The 27,439-nt window shown below is 44.0% G+C and overlaps 2 protein-coding genes across 13 annotated transcripts in view; both read right to left on the minus strand.

The window, feature by feature from the left end:
• Positions 1-12,299, minus strand: part of LOC139415004 (kinase D-interacting substrate of 220 kDa B-like) — a 46,143-nt gene extending 33,844 nt beyond the window's left edge. For 9 of the 12 annotated variants that reach the window (XM_071162723.1, XM_071162721.1, XM_071162717.1 and 6 more), the window contains exons 1-11: positions 12,135-12,299; positions 7,004-7,168; positions 6,573-6,671; positions 6,289-6,387; positions 4,415-4,513; positions 4,145-4,246; positions 3,906-4,004; positions 3,215-3,412; positions 3,010-3,108; positions 2,590-2,688; positions 2,371-2,469 (exon numbers count right to left, since the gene is read on the minus strand). In XM_071162723.1, the coding sequence (XP_071018824.1) occupies positions 2,371-2,469; positions 2,590-2,688; positions 3,010-3,108; positions 3,215-3,412; positions 3,906-4,004; positions 4,145-4,246; positions 4,415-4,513; positions 6,289-6,387; positions 6,573-6,671; positions 7,004-7,135 (1,125 nt within the window). In that variant the 5' untranslated portion in view covers positions 7,136-7,168; positions 12,135-12,299. Of the gene's footprint in view, positions 1-2,370; positions 2,470-2,589; positions 2,689-3,009; positions 3,109-3,214; positions 3,413-3,905; positions 4,005-4,144; positions 4,247-4,414; positions 4,514-6,288; positions 6,388-6,572; positions 6,672-7,003; positions 7,169-9,012; positions 9,207-12,134 lie in introns of those variants that run through there. The other 3 variants (XM_071162724.1, XM_071162715.1, XM_071162712.1) reach the window with 2 other exon arrangements.
• A 4,047-nt stretch (positions 12,300-16,346) lies between these two features.
• Positions 16,347-27,439, minus strand: part of LOC139415005 (lysophospholipid acyltransferase 2-like) — a 72,716-nt gene continuing 61,623 nt past the window's right edge. The window contains exons 6-13 of the mRNA XM_071162725.1: positions 26,929-26,983; positions 21,409-21,595; positions 20,822-21,014; positions 19,816-19,919; positions 19,630-19,694; positions 18,681-18,813; positions 17,616-17,767; positions 16,347-17,187 (exon numbers count right to left, since the gene is read on the minus strand). Of these exons, the coding sequence (XP_071018826.1) occupies positions 17,031-17,187; positions 17,616-17,767; positions 18,681-18,813; positions 19,630-19,694; positions 19,816-19,919; positions 20,822-21,014; positions 21,409-21,595; positions 26,929-26,983 (1,046 nt within the window). The 3' untranslated portion in view covers positions 16,347-17,030. The remainder of the gene's footprint in view (positions 17,188-17,615; positions 17,768-18,680; positions 18,814-19,629; positions 19,695-19,815; positions 19,920-20,821; positions 21,015-21,408; positions 21,596-26,928; positions 26,984-27,439) is intronic.

Consider the following 27,439-nt stretch of genomic DNA (forward strand, 5'->3'; position numbering starts at 1 on the left):
TTAGGCGTCTCACAGTACGGACATTACCATTTATTGCCCTGGCCACATCTGCAGTCATGCCTCCTTGCAGCATGCCTAAGGCACGTTCACGCAGATGAGGAGGAACCCTGGGCATCTTTCTTTTGGTGTTTTTCAGAGTCTGTAGAAAGGCCTCTTTAGTGTCCTAAGTTTTCATAACTGTGACCTTAATTGCCTACCGTCTGTAAGCTGTTAGTGTCTTAACGACCGTTCCACAGGTGCATGTTCATTAATTGTTTATGGTTCATTGAACACGCATGGAAAACAGTGTTTAAACCCTTTACAATGAAGATTTGTGAAGTTACTTGGCTTTTTACAAATTATCTTTGAAAGACAGGGTCCTGAAAAAGGGACGTTTCTTTTTTTGCTGAATTTAAATATATACAGGGGTGAAAGTAAGGTGGTACGGCCCAGTATGGCATCCTGGCAAAATAAATAGTGGGGGTACGCCGTGCCGGTAAAACATATCACAATTAATACAACATGCCCAAAAAAACATTAGGCTATAACACCATTAGGCTATAACACCATTAGGCTATAACACCATTATTTAACATTACTGCATGTCAGCCACATGAAACATTTGAAAATGGACTGGAAACCAGGTGGTGTACGTTCCACTGTGGTTTGAGTTAAAGTGGAGATGAGAGGCGAGACGCACGTGGACATGAGTGGCCGAGACCGAGACGCACGTGGACATGAGTGGCCGAGACCGAGGCGCGCGTGGACAACCGTGCATCAATTCAGGTTACAAGTGTAGGCCTAATGACAATCACAGAATGTCATTACAATACCTGCAGGTGTTTTGTAACTGATGTCTCTTTCCATTCAACAAATTGCAGATGCACAGCGCACTGTTGGGTTTTGGATGCTTAAATTATTTTGTGAGTGAAAGAATGTGCGCAGGAAGCCAACAGGAGCACCTTTGAATCTCTTAAGGATCGGACCCTTTTTTTAAATGTTCACCTAAAATGACATACCCAAATCTAACTGCCTGCAGCTCAGGACCTGAAGCAAGGATATGCATATTCTTGTTACCATTTGAAATGTAACAATTTCACAAAGCTTGTGGAAATGTGAAATGAATGTAGGAGAATATAAAAGATAATACAAAATAAAAAAAGAAACTGGCGCAATTTCGATTTTGGCCACTAGATGGCAGCAGTGTATCTGCACATTTTTAGACTGATCCAATAAACCATTGCATATCTGTTCAAAATGTTGTATCAAGACTGCCCAAATGTGCCTAATTGGTTTATTAATATATTTTCAAGTTCATAACTGTGCACTCTCAAACAATAGCATGGTATTCTTTCACTGTAATAGCTACTGTAAATTGGACAGTGCAAGTATTGAAGCTTTCTGCCCATATCAGACATGTCTATGTCCTGGGAAAAAACGTTTGTAACTTACAACCTCATGCTAATCACATTAGCCTACGTTAACTCAACCATCCTGCGGGGGGGACACCAATCCCGTAGAGGTTTTAAGTGAGTGTTTGACAAATCAGATGAATACATCATGACTAGTTGTGTTTATACCACATTAAAAGGCACAGGTGCCGTGAAGCTAGAGGAAGCGAAGCTTTCCCTAAAGTAAATTGAATTAAATTGCCAAAATTATACAGCCTAATTAGCCTAATCCTGTCTATACAGAAATAAATACAATCATTTAAAATAGGCTACTACACGAGAAAGCATGATTTGGCCACAGAGGATCATTAGCTAAAAAAAAATAAAAAGACAAGTGGATTGTTTTAAACAGCATAGCCCACAATTTGCAAATACCAAATAGATGTTTGTTGAGTTGCGACTGTCAAAAGCAGAGAGACCCAGCCAGGCATATCTCAATATTTAAAAATATAAATTGCGGAAAAACGTTTTGGAAAGCAAAATCGCTATTGATAACAATGAAAACAATTCAATCTGTCTTTTAGTTATAAATACCAATATACCAAGGCTAAGGGCTGTTCTTATGCATGACGCAACATGGAGTGTATATTGTCCATATTTCACAAACCCCCAAGGTTCCTTATTGCTATTAGAAACTGGCTACCAACGTAATTAGAACAGTAAAAATAAATGTTTTGTCATACCCGTGATATACCACAGCTGTCAGCCAATCAGCATTCAGGACTCAAACCACCCAGTTTATAATGTTAAGTAACCAAGCCGAGCTGTACTAGACTGGCCTGGTTACGCTTCCAACATAGTTTCTGAAACTGTGCTAGAAAGGACCATGTGGATAGAAAATACCCAAGCCAGCACAGTATGTCAGCCAATCAGCATTCAGGGCTCGAACCACCCAGTTTATAAAATGCTTTATATGGGTATAGACGTAAAAGAGGTGTACCTTGTCCACAGCAGACACCTTGGCTCCTTTGTCCAGCAGAAGCTCCACTATGTCAATGTTCCTCATCTTAGTAGCTTTGATCAGAGGGCTTTCTAAATCCTGACATCAGACCACATAAAAACAGGTGAGAAAGCCGTTGAAATAGAATAGGTGACTGTGTGTGTGCGTCTGGTGATAGTTGAGATATGGTTAGATTTACTGTACGGTGTTTTCTCTCACCTTGGTGCAGGTCTCTGTGTCGGGGTTGCACTGGAGGATATCTCTCACCATGGTGGCGTTGCCTTTCTCCACAGCCCAGTACAGGGCTGTCTTGTTGTCCTGCAGAAGGTGAGGTGGATTGCATTTACTGTCATCAATAATGTAGTATTGAATGTCTGTGTCCCCATCCCCTATATAGTGCACTCATTTTCATCAGAGCCCTATGGGCCCTGGTCAAAAGTAGTGCACTATACATACACGCAGTAGAGTGACATTTGGGACACAAGTTATGGGTCTCTGTAGCTCAGTTGGTAGAGCATGATAGTGGGTTCAATTAAATGTGTGCACGCATAACTGTAAATCACTTTGAATAAAAGCATCTGCTAAATGGAATACATACACACATATATTATATGAGTAGTCAGGCGTCAGACTCCCTACCTGTCCTCTGATGTCTATGTCAGCATATTTGTGCAGCAGAGCCCTCACTATCTCCACATGTCCTCCTCTCACTGCTCCGATAAGCACCGTGTCTCCACTCTGTACATCACACACACACACACAGGTCAGCACACATCTTACACGACATCCACATCACAATACAGCACTTATAATCCACAATCTGTGTGTGCACTCCCTAGCCCACCCTGTCTGGTATGTTGACGTAGGTGCCAGCATCCAGCAGGTCCTGTACTATCTCAGTATAGCCCTCCTTGGCAGCGATCATCAGGGCTGTGTTGCCGTCCTTGTCTGTCATGTTGACGTTAGGGTTCCTCTTCAGAAGCTCCTTCACCACCTCAGGGAAACCTCCCTTCACTGCCACGATCAGAGCTGTCATCGAGTTCTACAAGGGGGAGGGAGAAGATTGGAGGAAGATGTAGAGAAACAGAAGTACAGAGCCTTTCTCTATGACTTAGACAGGTGATAGAGTGAGAGGTGTAGACTGCAGAACAACAATGTTCATTAACATTTCTGTTCATTGGAATGTCTGTTCATTGGAATGTCTGTTCATTGGAATGTCTGTTCATTGGAATGTCTGTTCATTAGAATGCCTGTTCATTAGAATGCCTGTTCATTAGAATGTCTGTTCATTAGAATGTCTGTTCATTAGAATGTCTGTTCATTAGAATGTCTGTTCATTAGAATGTCTGTTCATTGGAATGTCTGTTCATTGGAATGTCTGTTCATTGGAATGTCTGTTCATTGGAATGTCTGTTCATTAGAATGTCTGTTCATTAGAATGTCTGTTCATTAGAATGTCTGTTCATTAGAATGTCTGTTCATTAGAATGTTTGTTCATTAACATGATATTGTATTTCTGTGGCGTAGAGACATACCGCCCCCTCCTGGTCGACATCAGCTCCATTCTCCAGCAGGTGCATCACACAGTCAAAATTGCCCTTCCTGGCTGCCCAGATCAGAGGTGTGGTACCATACTGAGAGAGAAAGACACAGGGTTATCCATACTGGCACAGGTCCCTATTTCTGGCCAAACTGGGGCACCACTAACCTAGTGGGCCACCATAAACCCAAAGGTTGGCATTGCCCAACCATGCGTCCCAATCAGTTGTCTCACCTTGTCAGAGCAGTTGACCTTGGCTCCGTTCTCCAGCAAGACCTGGACGATCTCAGCATGACCTCTGCCTGCTGCCCAGATGATGGGGTACACACTGTATTGCTGATGAGGAAGACAGAGAGTCAGAGGCACTTAGTCAATGGCTGGATAGATGGGGATGTGACGTACTGCATCTCCTTAGCCATGAGGGTTTATGAATGACAGGTATAGGAACGCCATTAACCGTGTGAGGAATAAGTCATGAATAGGTATTTGATTGACTGCCATTACCTGCCCAGTAGTGTTGGGGTTGGCTCCGTTCTCAAGGAGAACCTCGGTTACCTCCACGCGGCCTTTATAGGCAGCCCACATGAGGGCCGTCCAGCCTCCCTACAGAACAACATCAATTACTGTACACAAACACATTCCTGCACACATTACACTACCTTCAAATACATTGAATAGCTCTGTGTTTTTATTGAAAACACTAACTGAAGTGGACTGGAACAAGCATAGAAATCAAGTTCATACAATCACCAAAACATTATAGCTTATTACTGATTGTGGCCAGTTTAACTTCATTTCAAATTCAGCATGTCCCTGTGCCCTATGTAAGCGCTGCTGAGATAGGACTGTACAGTATAATATACAGTACCAGTCAAAAGTTGGAACACCTACTCATTCAAGGGTTTTTCTTTATTTTTACTATTTTCTACATTGTAGTACAATAGTGAATACATCAAAACTATGAAATAACACATATGGAATCATGTAGTAACCAGAAAAGTGTTAAACAAATCCAAATATATTTTACACTTGAGATTCTTCAAAGTAGCCACCCTTTGCCTTGATGACAGCTTGCACTCTTGGCATTCTCTCTACCAGCTTCATGAGGTAATCACCTGGAATGCTTTTCCAACAGTCTTGAAGGAGTTCCCACATATGCTGAGCACTTGTTGGCTGCTTTTCCTTCACTCTGCAGTCCAACTCGTCCCAAACCATCTCAATTGGGTTGAGATCGGGTGATTGTGGAGGCCAGGTCATCTGATGCAGCACTCCATCCCTCTCCTTCTTGGTAAAATAGCCCTTACACAGCCTGGAGGTGTGTTGGATCATTGTCCTGTTGAAAAACAAATGATAGTCCCACTAAACGCAAACCAGATGGGATGGCTTATCGCTACGGAATGATGTGGTAGCCATGCTGGAATTCTAAATAAATCACAGACAGTGTCACCAGGAAAGTACCCTCACACCTCTTCCTCCATGCTTCACGGTGGGAACCACACATGCAGAGATCATCCGTTCACCTACTGCGTCTACTGCGTCTCAAAAATCTCATCAGACCAAAGGACAGATTTCCACCGGTCTAATGTCCATTGCTTGTGTTTCTTGGCCCAAACAATGCTCTTCTTCTTCTTCTTGTTGGTGTCCTTTCGTAGTGGTTTCTTTGCAGCAATTCGACCATGAAGGCCTGATTCACGCTGTCTGCTCTGAACAGTTGATGTTGAGATGTGTCTGTTACTTGAACTCTAAGAAGCATTTATTTGGGCTGCAATCTGAGGTGCAGTTAAACCTAATGAATTTATCCTCTGCAGCAGAGGTAACTCTGGGACATCCTTTCGTGCAGCGGTCCTCGTGAGAGCCAGTTTCAACATAGCGCGTGATGGTTTTTGCGACTGCACTTGAAGAAACTTCCAAAGTTCTTGAAATTTCCGGATTGACTGACCTTCATGTTAAAGTAATGATGGACTGTCATTTCTCTTTGTTATTTGAGCTGTTCTATTTGGTCTTTTACCAAATAGGGCTATCTTCTGTATACCCTACCTTGTCACAACACAACTGATTGGCTCAAACGCACTAAGGAAAGAAATTCCACAAATGAACAAGGCACACCTGTTCATTTAAATGCATTCCAGGTGACTACCTTTGAAGAATCTCAAATATAAAATATATTTTGATATGTTTAACACTTTGGTTTACTACATGATTCCATGTGTTATTTATTTTTAGTTTAGATGTCTTCACTATTATTCTAAATGTAGAAAATAGTAAAAACGAAGATAAAAAATGAAGATAAACCCTGGAATGACTGGTACCGTAGCTAATTAAACAACCAAAACACTGCTATTACTTAGGGGTTTTGGCCAATCAAACAGGTATCTCACCATGTCTCGGTGCTCTATGTAAGCACTGCTTTCTAACAGCTCCTTCACCACCTCTACATGGCCTTCCTTAGCAGCACAGATCAGAGCAGACCAGCAGTCCTGAGGGAGAGAGAATAGCACATCACACCGGTCACCATGGAGACAACGGTGTCTACCGTTACCATGGAGACATCAGGCAGAGTTCACAATGATTGGCACGTTCATGATGATTGTTATAATGAAGTCAACGGCCTTGAAATGAACGGGAACAAAGACGGAGAGGGTTTATGATCCATCGATCATACCACATCATCCAGGTTAACATTGGCTCCTCTCCTGATGAGCTCCTGTACAATCTCAATACTGCCCTGCTCCGAAGCCAGCATCAGGGGTGTCTGACCATTCTGTTAGGGAGGGAGGAAAAAGGTATGCATTTTGAAAGACATACTAGAAACACAATGAACAATATTTATTCGTACAATAATAGACCCAATCTTCCCATTTATCTTCAACAGACGCTTCTCTAAGCTATATTTCACCTTTATTAGACTGTGTCCCCCAAATGGCACCCTATTCCGTATATAGGGCACTACTTTTGAACAGGGCCCATTGGGCTCTGATCAATAGTAGCACACTATATAAGGGATAGGGTGCCATTTGGGACGCAAACTATATATAATAACTATAGATAGATTAGTATACCTGTAGGCCTATTAGATAGTATGAGGATACTCACGTCACTCCTGCCGTCCACCTCCTTGAACTTGTCCAGGTGGGCCTTGAGCGCTGCCAGGTTCTCCTCCTCCACGTAGCTGAAGAGGTTCTGGATGGCCAGAGTGGTCATCTTAATGGAGGTGGTGGTGTCCATGGCTGCAGCTACTTCCCCTCAACACCACAGCACCTGCATGGGGAGATATCATGGAAATAGAACCCTTTACTAACACTTTACCTATGGCATGGGCACACACAAAATGGCTGCCAAACCACACATTATGGCATCACTGACTTGATTGGGGATTCCGTTCTACTCACCCTACTTCTATGGGAGAGATACAGGACAGAAGGGATGTTAGGGTGGGATAACATTGGTGGGAAGGCATGGGATGCTAACAACAGTGTAATAGACACTTTATATAGCTTTGCACCAATAACAGCAAAAAACATGCTTTTCCCTCACTAGTTATAGGCTAACTTTCATTTATAAAAGGCTAGGTTATGCTATATTTGGAGTTTGATTAAAAAGCAGTGTGAATGTGTGAGAAAGAGCTAGAACAGAGGACATAGCCTAGTTATCTGACCCTGGCAACCAGCAAGTGGGTCGACTACTGTGTGGGTGTCGGTCGACTCACTCCAGTGCTATCTGGCTCCTGCAGCACAGGGGTGTGGGCCTAGATATCTCCTGACATTTAAAGAGCATCAGACTCAGAGAATTAAGCCAGCGCCAGATTTCAATGTGCCACTCACTCACTGCTTTGGTGACAGGATTGTCACCCAGGCAGGCAGCCACAGCAGCGAGTTGAAAGAGATATTTGGTTTATTAGTGGCCTCCTGGCTGCTATCATCGTCTGACATATACAGTATTTATCTTCTCACTCAGAGAATAGCCTCTTCTTGGCAATGCTTTGTGTACACACAGTCTTCTTCCTATTTTACAGGCACACAAAATGGCAGCTAGTCAATTTTTAGCCTTCTCAAAGCATGTGCTTTGCTGTTATTGGCGCTAGGGTATATAAAGTGCTATTGCATTGTAATTACCCATTTGTTAATGGCATAGTTAAAATATATATTTTAGCCTAGGTCATACTATAAATTCATACGTAAACACCAATGGCATAAAAATATAACCAAAAATGTATTGCAAAGAATTAAGCAATAAGGCACGGGGGGGTGTGGTATATGGCCAATATACCGCGGCTAAGGGCTGTTCTTAAATACGACGCAACACAGAGAGCCTGGATACAGCCCTTAGCCATGGTATATTGGTCATATACCACAAACCCCCAAGGTGCCTTATTGCTATTATAAACTGGTTACCAAAGTAATTAGAGCAGTAAAAATACATGTTTTGTCATACCCGTTGTATATGGTCTGATATACCATGGCTGTCAGCCAATCAGCATTCAGGGCTCTAACCACCCAGTTTATAATCACATATTTACAACTATTCACACAGGCTCTTTGAGACAGATTTATAGACTAGCTGGCTAAGTGATGTCTACCTGTAACCATTAACTCAAGTTTATTAATCATCATCCATAATGTGTTCCTCCAGAAAACTGGCCCGTTTTAGGACAGTAACTACATTCCTATCCAACACAATACAAGCACAGACAATATAAGCTTACAATTCAGTCAGCCAGCCAAGCCTATGACCTTAACATGGGTGTGGGCGTCGGTCAGTCAAGCCACAAAAACAAACCCCTTCTGTGTGACATGAAAAGAATGACTAGATTAAGTAGCCTGGTCCTGTCGGCAGGCTGACAGCCAGTTAAAAGCATTCCTTCCATCCCCACAGAGCAGAGTGCAGCACAAGCCCTCCAGCATTCCACCTCACGTCACCACTACCTATTGCAGCAACACAACAGCTGAAAGCAGCCACAAAGAAAAGAAAGTGGAGGCAAGGCAGCTAAACATCAAAACACATCGCCGTGTGCTGCACTGCTGCCAATGCCATTAACCTGTCGGCTGTCGCATACAGACAGGACATAGCGCAATAATTACATTGACACAACCGAGCAATCTTACCTATGGGAATAATAGTGTTCTCTCTGTGGGTTGTTTTTGCCTGCTGTCTCTTCGCTCTGCAATTTATGCCTCCACATACACTGGTCCTGGCCAGCCTTATTGACTAGGCTATTCCCCCTGGCTGTGGCTGCTGATATTGAATTATGCATGAGGATGAGGTACCACCCAGCCTCTCTGGCACATGCTCAGAGGACAGGGAACAGTGGAGAAAAACAGGCTCAATATAGACCAGCAGCACCACTGACCTAGAGACTAATATCAAAAAGATTTTATAAAGCCCTTATTACATCAGCAGTTAGTATTGGTAACTTCATTAATATGATGTAGGCCTAGTATGAGGAGGGTTGGAACCTGACCTTCCCTTCTATCTGTGGTATGCAACAAATATAGGCCTAGATGGAACAGCTATAGTACAGTATCTGTGGTATGCAGTAAATATAAAAGGGATAAGTAGACTAGGCTATAGGTCAAAATATGGAACTACTGCACTGTCTCTGCTGTCTGTTCAGACAGGGCTATCTATGTATGTGTTGTGCTTCTCTGTACCAAAGCAAAAGTACTGAAAAATAAACATACAGAAATGACATCTGTGCAAGCTTGGTTGTTGCTGACTAAACTCAACTCCACGATTTACAATGTTGTTGAGCGGCAACTAGAGTGGGCAGGGTTTTTAAAATGTGGGATTTACATCAAAATGATGCATAATTTATGCATACTCCGTGTGTGCAGTGACACCGCTTTTTGCTTTGATAAGATGCATTAGATTAGGCTACACCATCATCATCATCATCAGTCGTCACCATTAGGATGTAGAAATAAATTACTTGTTCAACAAATAGGGGCTGCTACCAATCATTGCCTGCTACTAGCTACCTACAAGAGAAGGTTGTAATTGCGGCACGCAATTCAGGGCGTTCCTGTATGTGGGCATTCCTGAATCTGCCGGAACCCCTCATTATATACTACATGGTCAAAAGTATGAGGACACCTGCTTGTTGAACATCTCATCCCAAAATCACAGGCATTAATATGGAGATGGTCCCTCCTTTGCTGCTATAACAGCATCCACTCGCCTGGGAAGGCTTCTAACTAGATGTTGGAACAGTGCTGCGGGGACTTGCTTCCATTCAGCCAAAAGAGCATTAGTGAGGTTGGGCACTGATGTTGGGCGATTAGGCCTGGCTTGCAGTTGGCGCTCCTATTCATCCCAAAAGGTGTTTAATAGGGTTGAGGTCAGGGCTCAATTATTTTATTTATTTAACTAGGAAATTCAGTTAAGAACAAATTCTTATTTTACAATGACGGCCTATCCCGGCCAAACCCTCCCCTAACCTGGACAACACTGGGCCATTTGTGCACTGCTCAACGGGACTCCTGATTACGGCCAGTTGTGATACAGCCCGGGATCAAACCAGGGTATCTAGTGACGCCTCTAGGATTGAGATGCAGTGCCTTTGGCCTACTCCCGAGTGGCGCAGCGGTCTGTCAAGTTCTTCCACACTGATCTCGACAAAACATTTCTGTATGGACCTTGCTTTGTGCACGGGTGCATTGTCATGCTGAAACAGGAAAGGGCCTTCCCCAAGCTGTTGCCACAAAGTTGGAAGCACAGAATTGTCTAGAATGTCATTGTATGCCAAGTTAAGATTTCCCTTCACTGGAACTAAGGGGTCTAGCCCGAACAGTGAAAAACAGCCCCAGACCATTATTTCTCCTCCACAAAACTTCACAGTTGACACTATGCATTGGGGAAGGTAGCGTTCTCCTGGATCCACCAAAAACCCAGATTTGTCCGTCGGACTGCGAGATGGTGAAGCGTGATTCATCAAGTTTCCACTGCTCCCGAGTCCAATGGCGGGGAGCTTCACACCACACCAGCCAACGCTTGTGCAGGTGTACGGCTGCACGGCCATGGAAACCCATTTCATGAAGCTCCAGATGAAAAGTTATTGTGGTGACGTTGCTTCCAGAGGCAGTTTGGAATTCGGTAGTAAGTTTTGCAACCGAGGGCAGCACTAGACGGTCCCGATCTGTGAGCTTGTGTAGCCTACCACTTCGAGGCTGAGCCGTTGTTGTTCCTAGACCTTTCCACTTCACAATAACAGCACTTACAGTTGACTGGGGCAGCTCTAGAAATTTGACGAACTGACTTTTGGAAAGTTGGTATCCTACGACGGTGTCATGTTGAAAGTCACTGAGCTCTTCAATAAGGCCATTCTACTGCCAATGTTTGTCTATGGAGATTGCATGGCTGTGTGCTCGATTTTATACACCTGCCAGCAATGTGTGTGGCTGAAATAGCCAAATATTTACTTTGTATATATAGTGTACTTCTATCGGTTAAAAATTGTCAGTCAATTTTTAAGCTAGGACTGGAGGGAGGCATGGGCACTCCAGTACAGTAAGTGGCATTAATGCCTAATATCGTTGGATGCCAGCCGCCAATAAACCCCACAGAAGAAAGGGGAGGGGTGACAACGGTAGCTAGCTGTAGACAGTGTCCTTCGCCCCCCGCCTGTCAGGCACGGTTTTCCTGCAGTTCTGTTAACGACGGAGTTCATGCAGCAACCAATGGGATGCTCGAGGGTAGGCGTTCCTGCAGATGAAGGAATGCCCACACACAGGAACGCCCAGAATTGTGGGCTGCACTTGCACACTATCGAACTACAACGTAACAAGCGGACAACCTTGGTACCGTTACAGTAGCTAGCAAGTAAATAATAAGATAGCTAGCTCATTTCAATTATCAACAACATTTAGATCTAGCTAGCAGCTATTTATTTGGCTTGCCATATCGAATGGTAACTAAACCATCGACTGGCAGCTAGCTTAACGTTAGATCGCACGACATATCACATCTTCTGAAATAAAAATAATAATATTTCCGTGCCTGACTGCGACCATTATTGATTGCAGTATTTTGAATAAAATGGCAATGATCATAATTAAACATCTGTTTAAAAGCGAATATAACATTTGCTAGACGACTGCAGTTGCTAACGTTAGCAAGCAGTCAGACAATAACATTCAGATGTGCTCGAGCTGTCAATCAAACGCCATCTATCAAAGGAGGGCACATTTCGATGCTTATACGTGAGAAACGGCAATTCACAGTGACATACCTTTTAATAAAACGAATATAAATGTTCCACACTTCGGTGTTGTCTTCTCAATCCTCGCCTTATATGCGGGTAGTGCTCACAGGCTAGTCCCCATCCTCGACAACAGCCATTTTAGTGGACCAGAAAAACACAGCACTTACTAGGGTGACTTCCTCCCCGCTGTCCGTCAAATCATCTTCTCCCCGCCTACAAACTGTGACGTGTGGCGCTTTGAGATGCTGGGTTTACTAGGCTACTAAATTACTGTACAAGTTGAATTTGCCATTGCCGAAAACTGCAACGTTAGTAATTATATTTTATTAACGGACTAGAAAATATTGTGAATGTTATGTCAAAGCCTTCTTAGTGTGTTGTAGATGTATTGCTCTATATAGCCTACCACATTTCAGGTTATTGCTCTTATTTATAAATTCCCTTGTTTGTTTCACATTCATTCTCGATATTTTAATTTGCAGAAGGAGCTGCTGTTATGTTCAGGAAAATAATGTTTCAAAACCCTTTTGCCAGGCTGACTAATAATTATTGTATGGTAGGTCAAAGTCCAACATTTTATGAGGAGAGTAAAGGGCAGGTGCTGAGCTGTTATAGCCTGGGTAGTGTATAGGTCCATTCCACCACCAGAAATATTCAATGCCATCTAATAATATGCACTGCTTATGACACAGGTGCCTGTGCAAAGCTATAGGCCTACTCCCTTGGGGTATGAAGCCAAGGTAACACATTCCCAAGCTCTGACTCACAGTTTATGTGAGTATTCTACAGTGGCCTATGTGAGGAAGGACAAGCCGACTCCACGCCCTTCAAACAGTGCTTAAACAAATAGGGTTTCCGAACAAACAATGACATTGACTTGTAAATTAAGCCATGTAGGTTGTATGAGTCAGTTATGTTTGTCATGTGCTTCTCAGCATGCTGGTTTCTCCTGTGTAATCTAGTCCACTGGCCGTCTCTCTCCCTCACTGTCAAACCGACAGCATATGGTAGCAATTGAGCCTGGGGACAAACAATGTAATAGGAACAATTAAACCACAGTACCTTTTACATATCACACTTACCATGTCAAGTTCCAAAAAGATCCATCTTTTAATCACATAATATACAAAAACAAACCATCCACATGAACAATTAGCAGGGTTGGCTGCTCGGGACTGTGATGAACATTCCATTCTTTGCTCCAGAGCCTCAAGCAAAGGTTTCTTACAATGATCATATTTACCTAAACTTACAATCAACTCAAGAAAGTAGGTTTAGTTTTCACTTACCCTCGTAATAGAATAGAATCAGAACTGTCTGAAGAAGCAGTGTCTACAAATACTGAAATTTTGTTCCTTTCACCTCCAGCTCAACATGATCCTATGTTAATTGTCCTACCTTTCCACCACCTTTTCACCTTTGTTGAACATACCACGAGTCCATTAGAATCACATAAATAACAAGTACATGAAATGACACAATGTACTTCTATACATGGAAATACTAGACCATCTCCCCTCTCACACTGCTCACACACAATTCATGAATAAGGGGTTAGTAGCTACTCTCACAGCATGGAATTACCTGTTAAATGATTTAAATCATCATTGATACGTTCCCTAATAATCCCTCAGTGGTTACTTTCTCTATCCAACCATTCATTTCAGATTTGGATTGTGTCAAACCGTTATATAATAACAACACACAATGACATTCAACAGAAGAAAACAGAAGTGACATTGAAGTGAGCCAATAACATCACCCAGTGAAAGCAAACAGTCTGGAGTAAGTCCTTGGGTGTTGCCCAAATGGCACCCTATTCCCTGTACAGTGCACTACTTTGACCAAGGACCATAGGGCTTTGGTCAAAAGAAGTGTACTACTTACTGTATGTAGGGAAAGGGGTGTAATTTGGGAAATTTTCCCTGTTGAGACCATGAATCATCATACTGTAGGGTGTCCAATCAAAAATGCATATTTTGACCAATGGGTAAAATACACTGAACAAAAATATAAATGCATCATGTAAAGTGTTGGTCCCATGTTTCATGAGCTGAAATAAAAGTTACATACACACAAAAAGCTTATTTCTCTAAAATTTTGGGCACACATTTCTTTGCATCCCTGTTAGTCAGCATTTCTCCTTTGCCAAGATAATCCATTTACCTGACAGGTGTGTCATATCAGAAGCTGATTAAAAAGCATGATCTTTACACAGGAGCACTTTGTGCTGGGGACAATAAAAGGCCACTGTAAAATGTGCAGTTTTGTCACACAACACAATGCTACAGACGTCTCAAGTTTTGAGGGAGTGTACAATTGGCATGCTGACTGCAGGAATGTCCACCAGAGCTGTTCCCGGAGAATTACATTAAATGTTCATTTGTCTCCCGTAAGCCGCCTCCAAAACTGTTTCAAAGAATTTGGCAGTATGTCCAACCGGCCTTACCACCGCAGACCACACGTAACCATGGGTCAGGAGTATTTTTGTCTGTAATAAAGCGCTTATGTGGGGAAAAACTCATTCCGATTGGCTGGATTTGTCTCCCCATTGGGTGGGCCTGGCTCCCAATTGGGTAGGCCTATGCCCTCGCCAAGTCATCTGAAATCCATAGATTTGGGCATTGATTTCATTGATTTCAATAGACTGATTTCCTTATATGAACAGTAACTCAGTAAAATCTTTGAAATTGATGCATATTGCATTCATATTTTTCTTCAGTATAATATTAATTGTGTAAATACTCCTCTAAGAAAACCAATGGTCCAAACCTCATGCCTCGATCATAATCCATTCAAAAGTTGTTGTAGGATGGCCAAAATTAGGGTGACTAAGTCAATGGAGGCCGGGGGGATGGCCAAAATTAGGGTGACTAAGTCAATGGAGTCCGGGGGGATGGCCAAAATTAGGGTGACTAAGTCAATGGAGGCCGGGGGGATGGCCAAAATTAGGGTGACTAAGTCAATGGAGGCCTGGGGGATGGCCAAAATTAGGGTGACTAAGTCAATGGAGGCCGGGGGGATGGCCAAAATTAGGGTGACTAAGTCAATGGAGGCCGGGGGGATGGCCAAAATTAGGGTGACTAAGTCAATGGAGGCCGGGGGGATGGCCAAAATTAGGGTGACTAAGTCAATGGAGGCCAAAAATCAGAAAAAATGCATTCCGTCAGCTAGGCTGGATGTTGTGCGAGAATTAAGGCAAACTGACAGGCTTTCTTCTTGAATCCGGAGGACATGAAACAATATAGAGGTAAGATAGATATAGATGTTGAGACATGACATGTAGTATTTTCTTATTTTAGTATACGCTTTTCATATTAATGCAAAAATCCTGTCCTTTATCGAAGATTTCTTACAAAAGCAAGCATATCTCTGAAATGTCAACGGAGCACTGAGCGTATACCAAGCTTTTTCTTTTCAAAGCATTTTACATTTAATCCAGCTTGTGTCATGCTAATTTTGCTTTTTGTGACACGCGGAAACAACTTTGAAGACGAGGACCACAAAAAGTAAAATCCTCAAAAGCGATGAGAAATCAGCACCACTATGTCAACAGAGTTAGGTGCTTATTATCGTATTAGGTAACAAAATCTGACTTTTGGGCTATAATGTTAATGATATGAAAGCAAAAGTCCCCACGATTCAGAACATGAATAATCATATTTGTATTGGTAAAATGTATTTAATAACATAAGGAAGTGAAATTTCATCACCAAAGAGTGTTTTTTTTCACCCACTTCTGGGCAGAGTGGTTGGCCACCCTACATATTTTCACCCACCTCTGGGCAGAGTGGTTGGACACCCTACATATTTTCACCCACTTCTGGGCAGAGTGGTTGGCCACCCTACATATTTTCACCCACCTCTGGGCAGAGTGGTTGGACACCCTACATATTTTCACCCACCTCTGGGCAGAGTGGTTGGACATCCTACATATTTTCACCCACTTCTGGGCAGAGTGGTTGGACCCTACATATTTTCACCCACTTCTGGGCAGAGTGGTTGGACACCCTACATATTTTCACCCACTTCTGGGCAGAGTGGTTGGACACCCTACATATTTTCACCTCTGGGCAGAGTGGTTGGACACCCTACATATTTTCACCTCTGGGCAGAGTGGTTGGACACCCTACATATTTTCACCCACTTCTGGGCAGAGTGGTTGGACACCCTACATATTTTCACCCACTTCTGGGCAGAGTGGTTGGACACCCTACATATTTTGTGAAAAGACCAAGGACACTATCTTGTTTTACTTCTCTTTTAGTTCTTGTGTCCTAATTTCCTGTATCTTTGCTTTTTACCTGGACAATAACACCATTAACTTAAACCACTCCACTCTCTCTCACCTGATCCTAAAACCTGTTCACCTTGAGTAAGAAACACCGCACACACAAGAATATCCAATTTGAGGAGTATACACAAAAGCTAAAAAAAAAAAAACTGTGTGGAAAAAGAGACAAAGGTTATAAGGCAAGTTTGCATACTCCCATAATACAGTAACAGTACAATACTGGCATTTCATCATCGATTCGGGACCCATCCATCCCGCTGAGCCACAGCCAATAGTCCTCATAATAAAGTAGGGCTGCGTTCCAAATCAAATTTTATTGGCACCCTATTCACTTTCTAGTGCACTACTTTTGACCAGGACCCATAGGGCTCTGGTCAAAAGTAGTGCACTAAATAAGTAAATCCCAAAGCTTTCAGTCCATCCATCCCTTCTCACGTGAACAAATGAGAATCGTCGTCCGACTCCAAAACACAGCTTGGACAGTCTCTCTCTCTAATAATGTGTTGGACAGTCTCTCTCTCTAATAATGTGTTGGACAGTCTCTCTCTCTAATAATGTGTTGGACAGTCCCTGCAGTCCTTGGTGCTAGTCTCTGTGTGTGTGCACCTTTGCTGGTCTCTGAATCTGCTTCATGTGGCTTTGGTCTTCTGGTTGCAGTGGCCATCTGTGGAGGTGGAGTCCTGGTGGGAGAGGACGGGAGCCTCCTTCAGGCGCAGGTGTCGGGGCTTGACTGGCAGTGCTACCGCCAGGAGAACACAGCCGATGTGGACACTGAAGTACCAGGACCTGGGGACAGAGGTGAGAGACGATGATTTAGGGATCAATATCAGAATCTGAAAACCTTATTGCCAAGCAACAAGTGTTGCTAGGAACTTCTCTTGGTGTTGTACACATTTTTCAGCAACAACCAGGCACACAAGTTCATTCAACTTCTCAGAAAAATAACAAAAAGTCACTGTATAAGTAGAATCATAGGTTCAGACAAAAACACAATTCTTCTTGCACTTCCATCCAAGGTAACAAACTATGAATGCTTTTTTTTTTTTACTTGAGTGAGGTAAAGTATTGTTCTCTGTATATGTCCCAAATGGCATGCTATTCCCTATATAGTGCACTACTTTTGACCAGAGACATATGGGCCATGGTCAAAAGTAGTGCACCATAAAGGAAATGGGATGCCATTTGGGATGCAGACATAGTTTCTGGCCACTCACCTGTAGAACTTCATAGAGGGCCCGACAGACAGCAGCACAAAAGGCACCACAGTGTAACAAATGGCAATCTGGGTGCCAGCCCACGTGATCCCATCATACAGTAGCTTGTGTGAAGGCGAGCCCAGGAAGTATGGCCTCACGTTGTGTCTCATCTGGAGAAAAAAGAAAGAACCAAAGCAATGAATTCAGAGTAAAAAAAGAAGTGAAAAAATGAACATCCAAGTTTACAACAAACAGCCCTTGTAAATCTAAAATATGTTGCACTGCCCTTAACTCTCTCCCAAATGGTGTCCCAAATGGCACCCTATTCCCTATATAGTGCATGGGCCCTGGTCAAAAGTAATGCACTAGGGAATAGCGTGCCATTTGGGACGCATATTAAGAGTCAAGTAATGCATTTCCAATGGAACTTTCTCTCCCAGCAGCTCATCCACCAGCAGTCGTCTGCCTCAGTGAGTCCCAAAGTGTCTCAGGTGACGCTCCATTAGCCAGAGTCCTGCCCGGTCTCCTCTCCATCCGTCTGTCTGGCTGGCCTGTTATCTGTGCAGTCCAGCTGGACTCAGGTTGCATCCCAAATTGAACCCTATTCCCTATATAGTACACTACTGTTGACCAGAACCCATAGGGTACCCATAGGGCTCTAGTCAAAAGTTGTGCACTATATAGGGAATAGGGTGCCATTTGGGACTCAGCCTCTAATAAATATGCTTTATTCAGGCCAGACCTTCAGAGGACAGTGAGTCTCTATGGCAGCCTAACTATGACTGATTCTCTTAACACTAATGATGCAGAAATAAAGTACATCAGGATGAACATGACCCGAACACTTTGTTTCATCTGTGATGGGAACATCAGGATATCTGTTGTTATGGCAATAGCAGAAATCGTTGATATTCAGAAAATATGTTATTGATTTTTAGTGGGTACGGTGCATGACATTTTATCTACGCCTATGAAAAGTTTAGGGCTTAGTGCATCTAGACAGAGATGGAAAATTGTGGGGAGAGGTCTGTGTCAGTGTGTTTTAGGAGATCTCACTCTCTCTCAGAGAGATACAGTACTCACGGCACGTGCAGCCAGTGTGACCACGATGCCAGTGAGGAAGGTGAGGTAGTATCCAGGGTAGGCTCCGTGCCACATGGCTGACAGAATGAAGGTAGCCGCTGTGGGGTTGTAGGGACAGCGCTCGTAACACACCCTGCGCACACACACAACCAGCCAGTCAAACACAACAGCACAGCAAGACCTCATAATAACCTCTCACTGATAAATCCACTCAAATTTCCTTGTGTGCAGACTACAGAGAGCACAAAACATTAAGAACACCTGCTCATTCCATGACATAGACTGACCAGGTGAATCCAGGTGAAAGCTATGATCCCTTATTGATGTGACTTGTTAAATCCACTTCAATCAGTGTAGATGAAGGGGAGGAGACAGGTTAGAGAAGGATTTTTAAGCCTTCAGACAATTGAGACATGGATTGTGTATGTGTGTCATTGAGGGTCAATGGCAAAACAAAAGATTGAAGTGCCTTTGAACGGGGTACAGTTTCCTGTGTGTATCAAAATGATCCACCACTCAAAGGACATCCAGCCAGCTTGACACAACTGTGGGAAGCATTGGAGTCAACATGGGCCACCATCCCTTGGAATGCTGTCAACACTTTGTAGAGTCCTTGGCCTGATGAATTGAGGCTGTTCTGAGGGCATTAGGGGGTGCAGCTTAATATTAGGAAGGTGTTCCTAATGTTTGGTATACTCAGTAAGATAAAGCAGACTGTTAGTGCTAACTGACTCCACTAGGTGGCAGACTTTTACAGACAGATAAGACCTCAGAGCACTGGTTATAGGCGTATCCACAAATGATTTAGAGCCTGAAACCTATACTGTAATTACAATGCATTTAAATAGTATGTACAATGTGTCAGAAAACTAATGTTAATAATTACAGAAAGAATTATGACCAAGTCTCTTTGTCTTTACCAATTACAGACTAAGCCTGGTTTCTGTACCTTTTGAGCCAATGTGCCGTCTGTATATTCCAATTGTCAAGGAACATCTTGAAGCTGGTGGCAAACTGGAACCAAGGAGAGGAGGACAACATCAGTATACATACATTAACTGTAGATTGTTATAGAAAGAGTTGTGGAAAACATACTGAGACATGAGTGAAGACTACTAATGTTTCAACATTTCACCTCAATATCCATTATCCTCAGATTGGAGATGAGATCCCAACGTGGTGAGCCGTCACTGTTGTATCCATTGAATCCAAATCCTGCTGCATTGTTGATGGCATCAGCTGTTCAGAATTCAAACACATGCTTTCAGAAAAACCATTTCCAGGCAGGCATTCAGTCAAAGGCGAATTGTCAACAAGCGCATCGCAAGTGACTTTTACAGGTAATTTACATTTGAGCGGACATCTGCACGGTTTATCATGAACGTGCTTTCCGCAAACGTCAGGGAAATTGCCTTTATATGGCGCATTCTCAGTATTATCGTGCACAGCTCTGACGCCTGTTTGACTGAGTCCCGGTCTGTTTCATGTCCCAACACTGTACATCCACAAGGTCCACCATTCCTTAGTGATGATAATATCATTAATTACATTATCATTCTAATAACAGCATATTATCACAGTGAAGGACAATACAGGAGCTATACAGGCCGTGCAGTCGTGCTCTCTGTGTGTGTGTGTGTGTGTGTGTGTGTGAGTGTGTGTGTAGAGAAGGTTTAATTGAGTCCCACCTCTACCTGCTTGTTATCACCATACTCTCTACGACGCACACCTTGCTGCAAACAATCACACACACACACAATCACACACACACTTTGCTGCAAACAATCACACACAAACACAGTCGGACTGATCTCACCCCCTTACAAAGCTCATCTGTTCTCAGTTTGTAAGGGGTTACTTGTCAACATGGAATAACGGACATTATTGCAGCTAAGAATTGGTTTCAGGGTCAATCAATGAATACAGGCCTAAAGAGATTTACTATTGAAAACTGACAACGGCTACATCCATATTCTCCTCCCTTCTCCCTTTATACTCGGTCATGGATTTGAAAGCGTTGGATGGTTTAAGCTTTGGCGGAAGGGAGTTTCAACCATTGTTAATGACGATGACTGTGTAAGTGCACCCTTCAAAAAAACAGGGGTTGAGAATCAGCCAACGGGAACAGAGAGGAGACCCACCCAGCGTCCAGACGAAGTAGTACTTGGGCCTGGTGGTCAGCATGGACAGGTAGAGGTAGACCACCTGGGCGTAGAAGGGCGTGGTGGCGATGAAGTCGTCGTCGATGTTCCGTTCCACAGGGAACACTTTACAGACCGAGAGGAAAACCATGAGGGAGAAGAAACAGGTGGCCAGTTTACGGACCACTTCAATCTGAAGAAGAGGAAGGGGGGGACATCAGCCAATAAAAACACTCTGTCCCACATAGAACCCTATTCCCTATATAGTTCACTACCTTTGACCAGGGCCCATGGTCAAAAATAGTGCACTATAAAGGGAACAGGGTGCCACTTAGGAAGCAGCCTCAGCAAAGACACACATCTGCTTTGCATAATTGAGAGCTTCACGAGGAAGTCAAAAGACAGCCATGTTGCTGTTCATTCAGTGAACAATGAATAGTGTCTAGGGAATACTGTGCATTTACTACACAGAAATGCTTTACTGTCTTAGAAAGTTCCAGACAATCATTGAGAGTAACGTGGCATGAAAATGCTGCCGATTTGGTAACTTTCCAAAAATCATTGTGGCATTTGAGACCAGTGCTTACGTTTGGGGAGGGGTCAGTCTGTTTGTGTCTGCCGTTGGTCTTCCCATTGGTCTGGTGGTCTTTACTGCGACGGCAGGGCGTGCCCTCGATGAAGGCGATGTAATCGTTGTAGGAGGAGGTGGGGCCAGCCAGTATTCCCATAAAGTTACAGTTATAGCTGAAGTACTCCAGCAGACTGGGCATCCTCCTGCAGGGGAGGTGGAGGAGACACACAGACCATCACAACACAGTGACAATAAGGGCTGTGGCACACAGACCATCACAACAGTTACAGTAAGGGCTGTAACACACAGACCATCACAACAGTTACAGTAAGGGCTATAACACACAGACCATCACAACAGTTACAGTAAGGGCTATAACACACAGACCATCACAGCAGTTACAGTAAGGGCTGTAACACACAGACCATCACAACAGTGACAGTAAGGGCTGTGACACACAGACCATCACAACACAGTGACAGTAAGGGCTGTGGCACACAGACCATCACAACACAGTGACAGTAAGGGCTATAACACACAGACCATCACAACACAGTGACATTAAGGGCTATAACACACAGACCATCACAACACAGTTACAGTAAGGGCTGTGACACACAGACCATCACAACACAGTGACAGTAAGGGCTGTGACACACAGACCATCACAACAGTGACAGTAAGGGCTGTAACACACAGACCATCACAACAGTTACAGTAAGGGCTGTGGCACACAGACCATCACAACAGTTACAGTAAGGGCTATAACACACAGACCATCACAGCAGTTACAGTAAGGGCTGTAACACACAGACCATCACAACAGTGACAGTAAGGGCTGTGACACACAGACCATCACAACACAGTGACAGTAAGGGCTGTGGCACACAGACCATCACAACACAGTGACAGTAAGGGCTATAACACACAGACCATCACAACACAGTGACAGTAAGGGCTATAACACACAGACCATCACAACACAGTTACAGTAAGGGCTGTGACACACAGACCATCACAACACAGTGACAGTAAGGGCTGTGACACACAGACCATCACAACAGTTACAGTAAGGGCTGTAACACACAGACCATCACAACAGTTACAGTAAGGGCTATAACTCACAGACCATCACAACACAGTGACAGTAAGGGCTGTGACACACAGACCATCACAACAGTTACAGTAAGGGCTGTGACATACAGACCATCACAACACAGTGACAGTAAGGGCTGTAACACACAGACCATCACAACAGTTACAGTAAGGGCTGTGACATACAGACCATCACAACAGTTACAGTAAGGGCTGTGACATACAGACCATCACAACACAGTGACAGTAAGGGCTATAACACACAGACCATCACAACACAGTGACAGTAAGGGCTGTAACACACAGACCATCACAACACAGTGACAGTAAGGGCTGTAACACACAGACCATCACAACACAGTTACAGTAAGGGCTGTGACACACAGACCATCACAACACAGTGACAGTAAGGGCTGTGGCACACAGACCATCACAACACAGTGACAGTAAGGGCTATAACACACAGACCATCACAACACAGTGACAGTAAGGGCTATAACACACAGACCATCACAACACAGTGACAGTAAGGGCTATAACACACAGACCATCACAACAGTTACAGTAAGGGCTATAACACACAGACCATCACAACACAGTGACAGTAAGGGCTGTGACACACAGACCATCACAACAGTTACAGTAAGGGCTGTGACATACAGACCATCACAACACAGTTACAGTAAGGGCTGTAACACACAGACCATCACAACACAGTGACAGTAAGGGCTGTGACACACAGACCATCACAACAGTGACAGTAAGGGCTGTAACACACAGACCATCACAACAGTTACAGTAAGGGCTATAACACACAGACCATCACAACAGTTACAGTAAGGGCTATAACACACAGACCATCACAGCAGTTACAGTAAGGGCTGTAACACACAGACCATCACAACAGTGACAGTAAGGGCTGTGACACACAGACCATCACAACACAGTGACAGTAAGGGCTGTAACACACAGACCATCACAACACAGTGACAGTAAGGGCTGTAACACACAGACCATCACAACACAGTTACAGTAAGGGCTGTGACACACAGACCATCACAACACAGTGACAGTAAGGGCTGTGGCACACAGACCATCACAACACAGTGACAGTAAGGGCTATAACACACAGACCATCACAACACAGTGACAGTAAGGGCTATAACACACAGACCATCACAACACAGTGACAGTAAGGGCTATAACACACAGACCATCACAACACAGTTACAGTAAGGGATGTGACACACAGCCCATCACAACACAGTGACAGTAAGGGCTGTGACACACAGACCATCACAACAGTTACAGTAAGGGCTGTAACACACAGACCATCACAACAGTTACAGTAAGGGCTATAACACACAGACCATCACAACAGTTACAGTAAGGGCTATAACACACAGACCATCACAGCAGTTACAGTAAGGGCTGTAACACACAGACCATCACAACAGTGACAGTAAGGGCTGTGACACACAGACCATCACAACACAGTGACAGTAAGGGCTGTGGCACACAGACCATCACAACACAGTGACAGTAAGGGCTATAACACACAGACCATCACAACACAGTGACATTAAGGGCTATAACACACAGACCATCACAACACAGTTACAGTAAGGGCTGTGACACACAGACCATCACAACACAGTGACAGTAAGGGCTGTGACACACAGACCATCACAACAGTGACAGTAAGGGCTGTAACACACAGACCATCACAACAGTTACAGTAAGGGCTGTGGCACACAGACCATCACAACAGTTACAGTAAGGGCTATAACACACAGACCATCACAGCAGTTACAGTAAGGGCTGTAACACACAGACCATCACAACAGTGACAGTAAGGGCTGTGACACACAGACCATCACAACACAGTGACAGTAAGGGCTGTGGCACACAGACCATCACAACACAGTGACAGTAAGGGCTGTAACACACAGACCATCACAACAGTTACAGTAAGGGCTATAACACACAGACCATCACAACAGTTACAGTAAGGGCTATAACACACAGACCATCACAGCAGTTACAGTAAGGGCTGTAACACACAGACCATCACAACAGTGACAGTAAGGGCTGTGACACACAGACCATCACAACACAGTGACAGTAAGGGCTGTAACACACAGACCATCACAACACAGTGACAGTAAGGGCTGTAACACACAGACCATCACAACACAGTTACAGTAAGGGCTGTGACACACAGACCATCACAACACAGTGACAGTAAGGGCTGTGGCACACAGACCATCACAACACAGTGACAGTAAGGGCTATAACACACAGACCATCACAACACAGTGACAGTAAGGGCTATAACACACAGACCATCACAACACAGTTACAGTAAGGGATGTGACACACAGACCATCACAACACAGTGACAGTAAGGGCTGTGACACACAGACCATCACAACAGTTACAGTAAGGGCTGTAACACACAGACCATCACAACAGTTACAGTAAGGGCTATAACTCACAGACCATCACAACACAGTGACAGTAAGGGCTGTGACACACAGACCATCACAACAGTTACAGTAAGGGCTGTGACATACAGACCATCACAACACAGTGACAGTAAGGGCTGTGGCACACAGACCATCACAACACAGTGACAGTAAGGGCTATAACACACAGACCATCACAACACAGTGACAGTAAGGGCTGTAACACACAGACCATCACAACACAGTTACAGTAAGGGCTGTGACACACAGACCATCACAACACAGTGACAGTAAGGGCTGTGACACACAGACCATCACAACACAGTGACAGTAAGGGCTGTAACACACAGACCATCACAACACAGTTACAGTAAGGGCTGTGACATACAGACCATCACAACAGTTACAGTAAGGGCTGTGACATACAGACCATCACAACACAGTGACAGTAAGGGCTATAACACACAGACCATCACAACACAGTGACAGTAAGGGCTGTAACACACAGACCATCACAACACAGTGACAGTAAGGGCTGTAACACACAGACCATCACAACACAGTTACAGTAAGGGCTGTGACACACAGACCATCACAACACAGTGACAGTAAGGGCTGTGGCACACAGACCATCACAACACAGTGACAGTAAGGGCTATAACACACAGACCATCACAACACAGTGACAGTAAGGGCTATAACACACAGACCATCACAACACAGTGACAGTAAGGGCTATAACACAAAGACCATCACAACACAGTTACAGTAAGGGATGTGACACACAGACCATCACAACACAGTGACAGTAAGGGCTGTGACACACAGACCATCACAACAGTTACAGTAAGGGCTGTAACACACAGACCATCACAACAGTTACAGTAAGGGCTATAACTCACAGACCATCACAACACAGTGACAGTAAGGGCTGTGACACACAGACCATCACAACAGTTACAGTAAGGGCTGTGACACACAGACCATCACAACACAGTGACAGTAAGGGCTGTGGCACACAGACCATCACAACACAGTGACAGTAAGGGCTATAACACACAGACCATCACAACACAGTGACAGTAAGGGCTATAACACACAGACCATCACAACACAGTGACAGTAAGGGCTATAACACACAGACCATCACAACAGTTACAGTAAGGGCTATAACACACAGACCATCACAACACAGTGACAGTAAGGGCTGTGACACACAGACCATCACAACAGTTACAGTAAGGGCTGTGACATACAGACCATCACAACACAGTTACAGTAAGGGCTGTAACACACAGACCATCACAACACAGTGACAGTAAGGGCTGTGACACACAGACCATCACAACACAGTGACAGTAAGGGCTGTAACACACAGACCATCACAACACAGTGACAGTAAGGGCTGTGACATACAGACCATCACAACACAGTGACAGTAAGGGCTGTGACAAAGAAACGGTCTCTCACAGACAATCACAACAGTCTCGACAGTAATTACAGTGACAGTACAGACTGTGATACATGCATAGTTAGAATCCCCAAAGCATATCTCCCCTCTCTCCAGAGAAACAACAACACACTGAACAAAAGTATAAATGGACAAAGTTTTGGTCCCATGTTTCATGAGCTGATATAAAATATTCATTTTTTTTTCCATACAAACAAAAAGCATATTTCTCCCAAATGTTGTGCACACCATGGCTATGGGGCTAGTCGGCATCTGGTGTGACCACTATTTGCCTCATGCAGCGCGACATATCTCCTTCGTATAGCGTTGATCAGGTTGTTGATTGTGGCCTGTGGAATGCTGTCCCAACCCTAACAAACCATTCAGTGACCACTCGTGCCCTGTGGAAGGGGGTATTGTCATCCCCCAGACTAGAGAGCCAATTATACCGTCCTCACAGGCTCATACAGGAAGCGGCAATTTACTCTACTCAAAATAACTAAAACATACCTGTAAAACATACCTTATAGCCAGGACCTTCTGATTTGGGGTCAGCTGCTCCTCTTTCCGGCACATTCCTGTTGGGGGAGGGAGGTAAAGAAGAACACATATGTAAATGCTTGCTTTTGATCAGGGGGGTTTGGTTTCAAAGTTCATTCAAAGATACTGACTTTGCAATGGAATGGAATGAAAACAACGTGTCATAACAGTCTACAGTACATGGTTTACAAGGGTGAGGCCACCATTCCCTGCCTTAGTCCCAGAGAGAGGCAGTGGTCTGAGAACTCAGTCGTGTCTTGTCCTCTCCTGTGACTGTCCTGTGTGGGTAATGATATCCATTACATCCCTGTGGTCTCTCTTTCTCACTCTCTGCAGGTCCCGGCTGATCTATGGGCTAATTAAAGGACGATAAATTGACTTCCAGGAAGTGCGCGTCCCTGTTGTCTCACCAACCCCGCCTCCACGCCGCAGCGCTTTGTCTTGTCCCGCACACCGGGGACGAGGCGAACGGAGTGAAACAGGCTGAATAATTC

This window comes from Oncorhynchus clarkii, chromosome 8 (assembly GCF_045791955.1).
Source record: "Oncorhynchus clarkii lewisi isolate Uvic-CL-2024 chromosome 8, UVic_Ocla_1.0, whole genome shotgun sequence".
Lineage (NCBI taxonomy): Eukaryota > Metazoa > Chordata > Actinopteri > Salmoniformes > Salmonidae > Oncorhynchus > Oncorhynchus clarkii.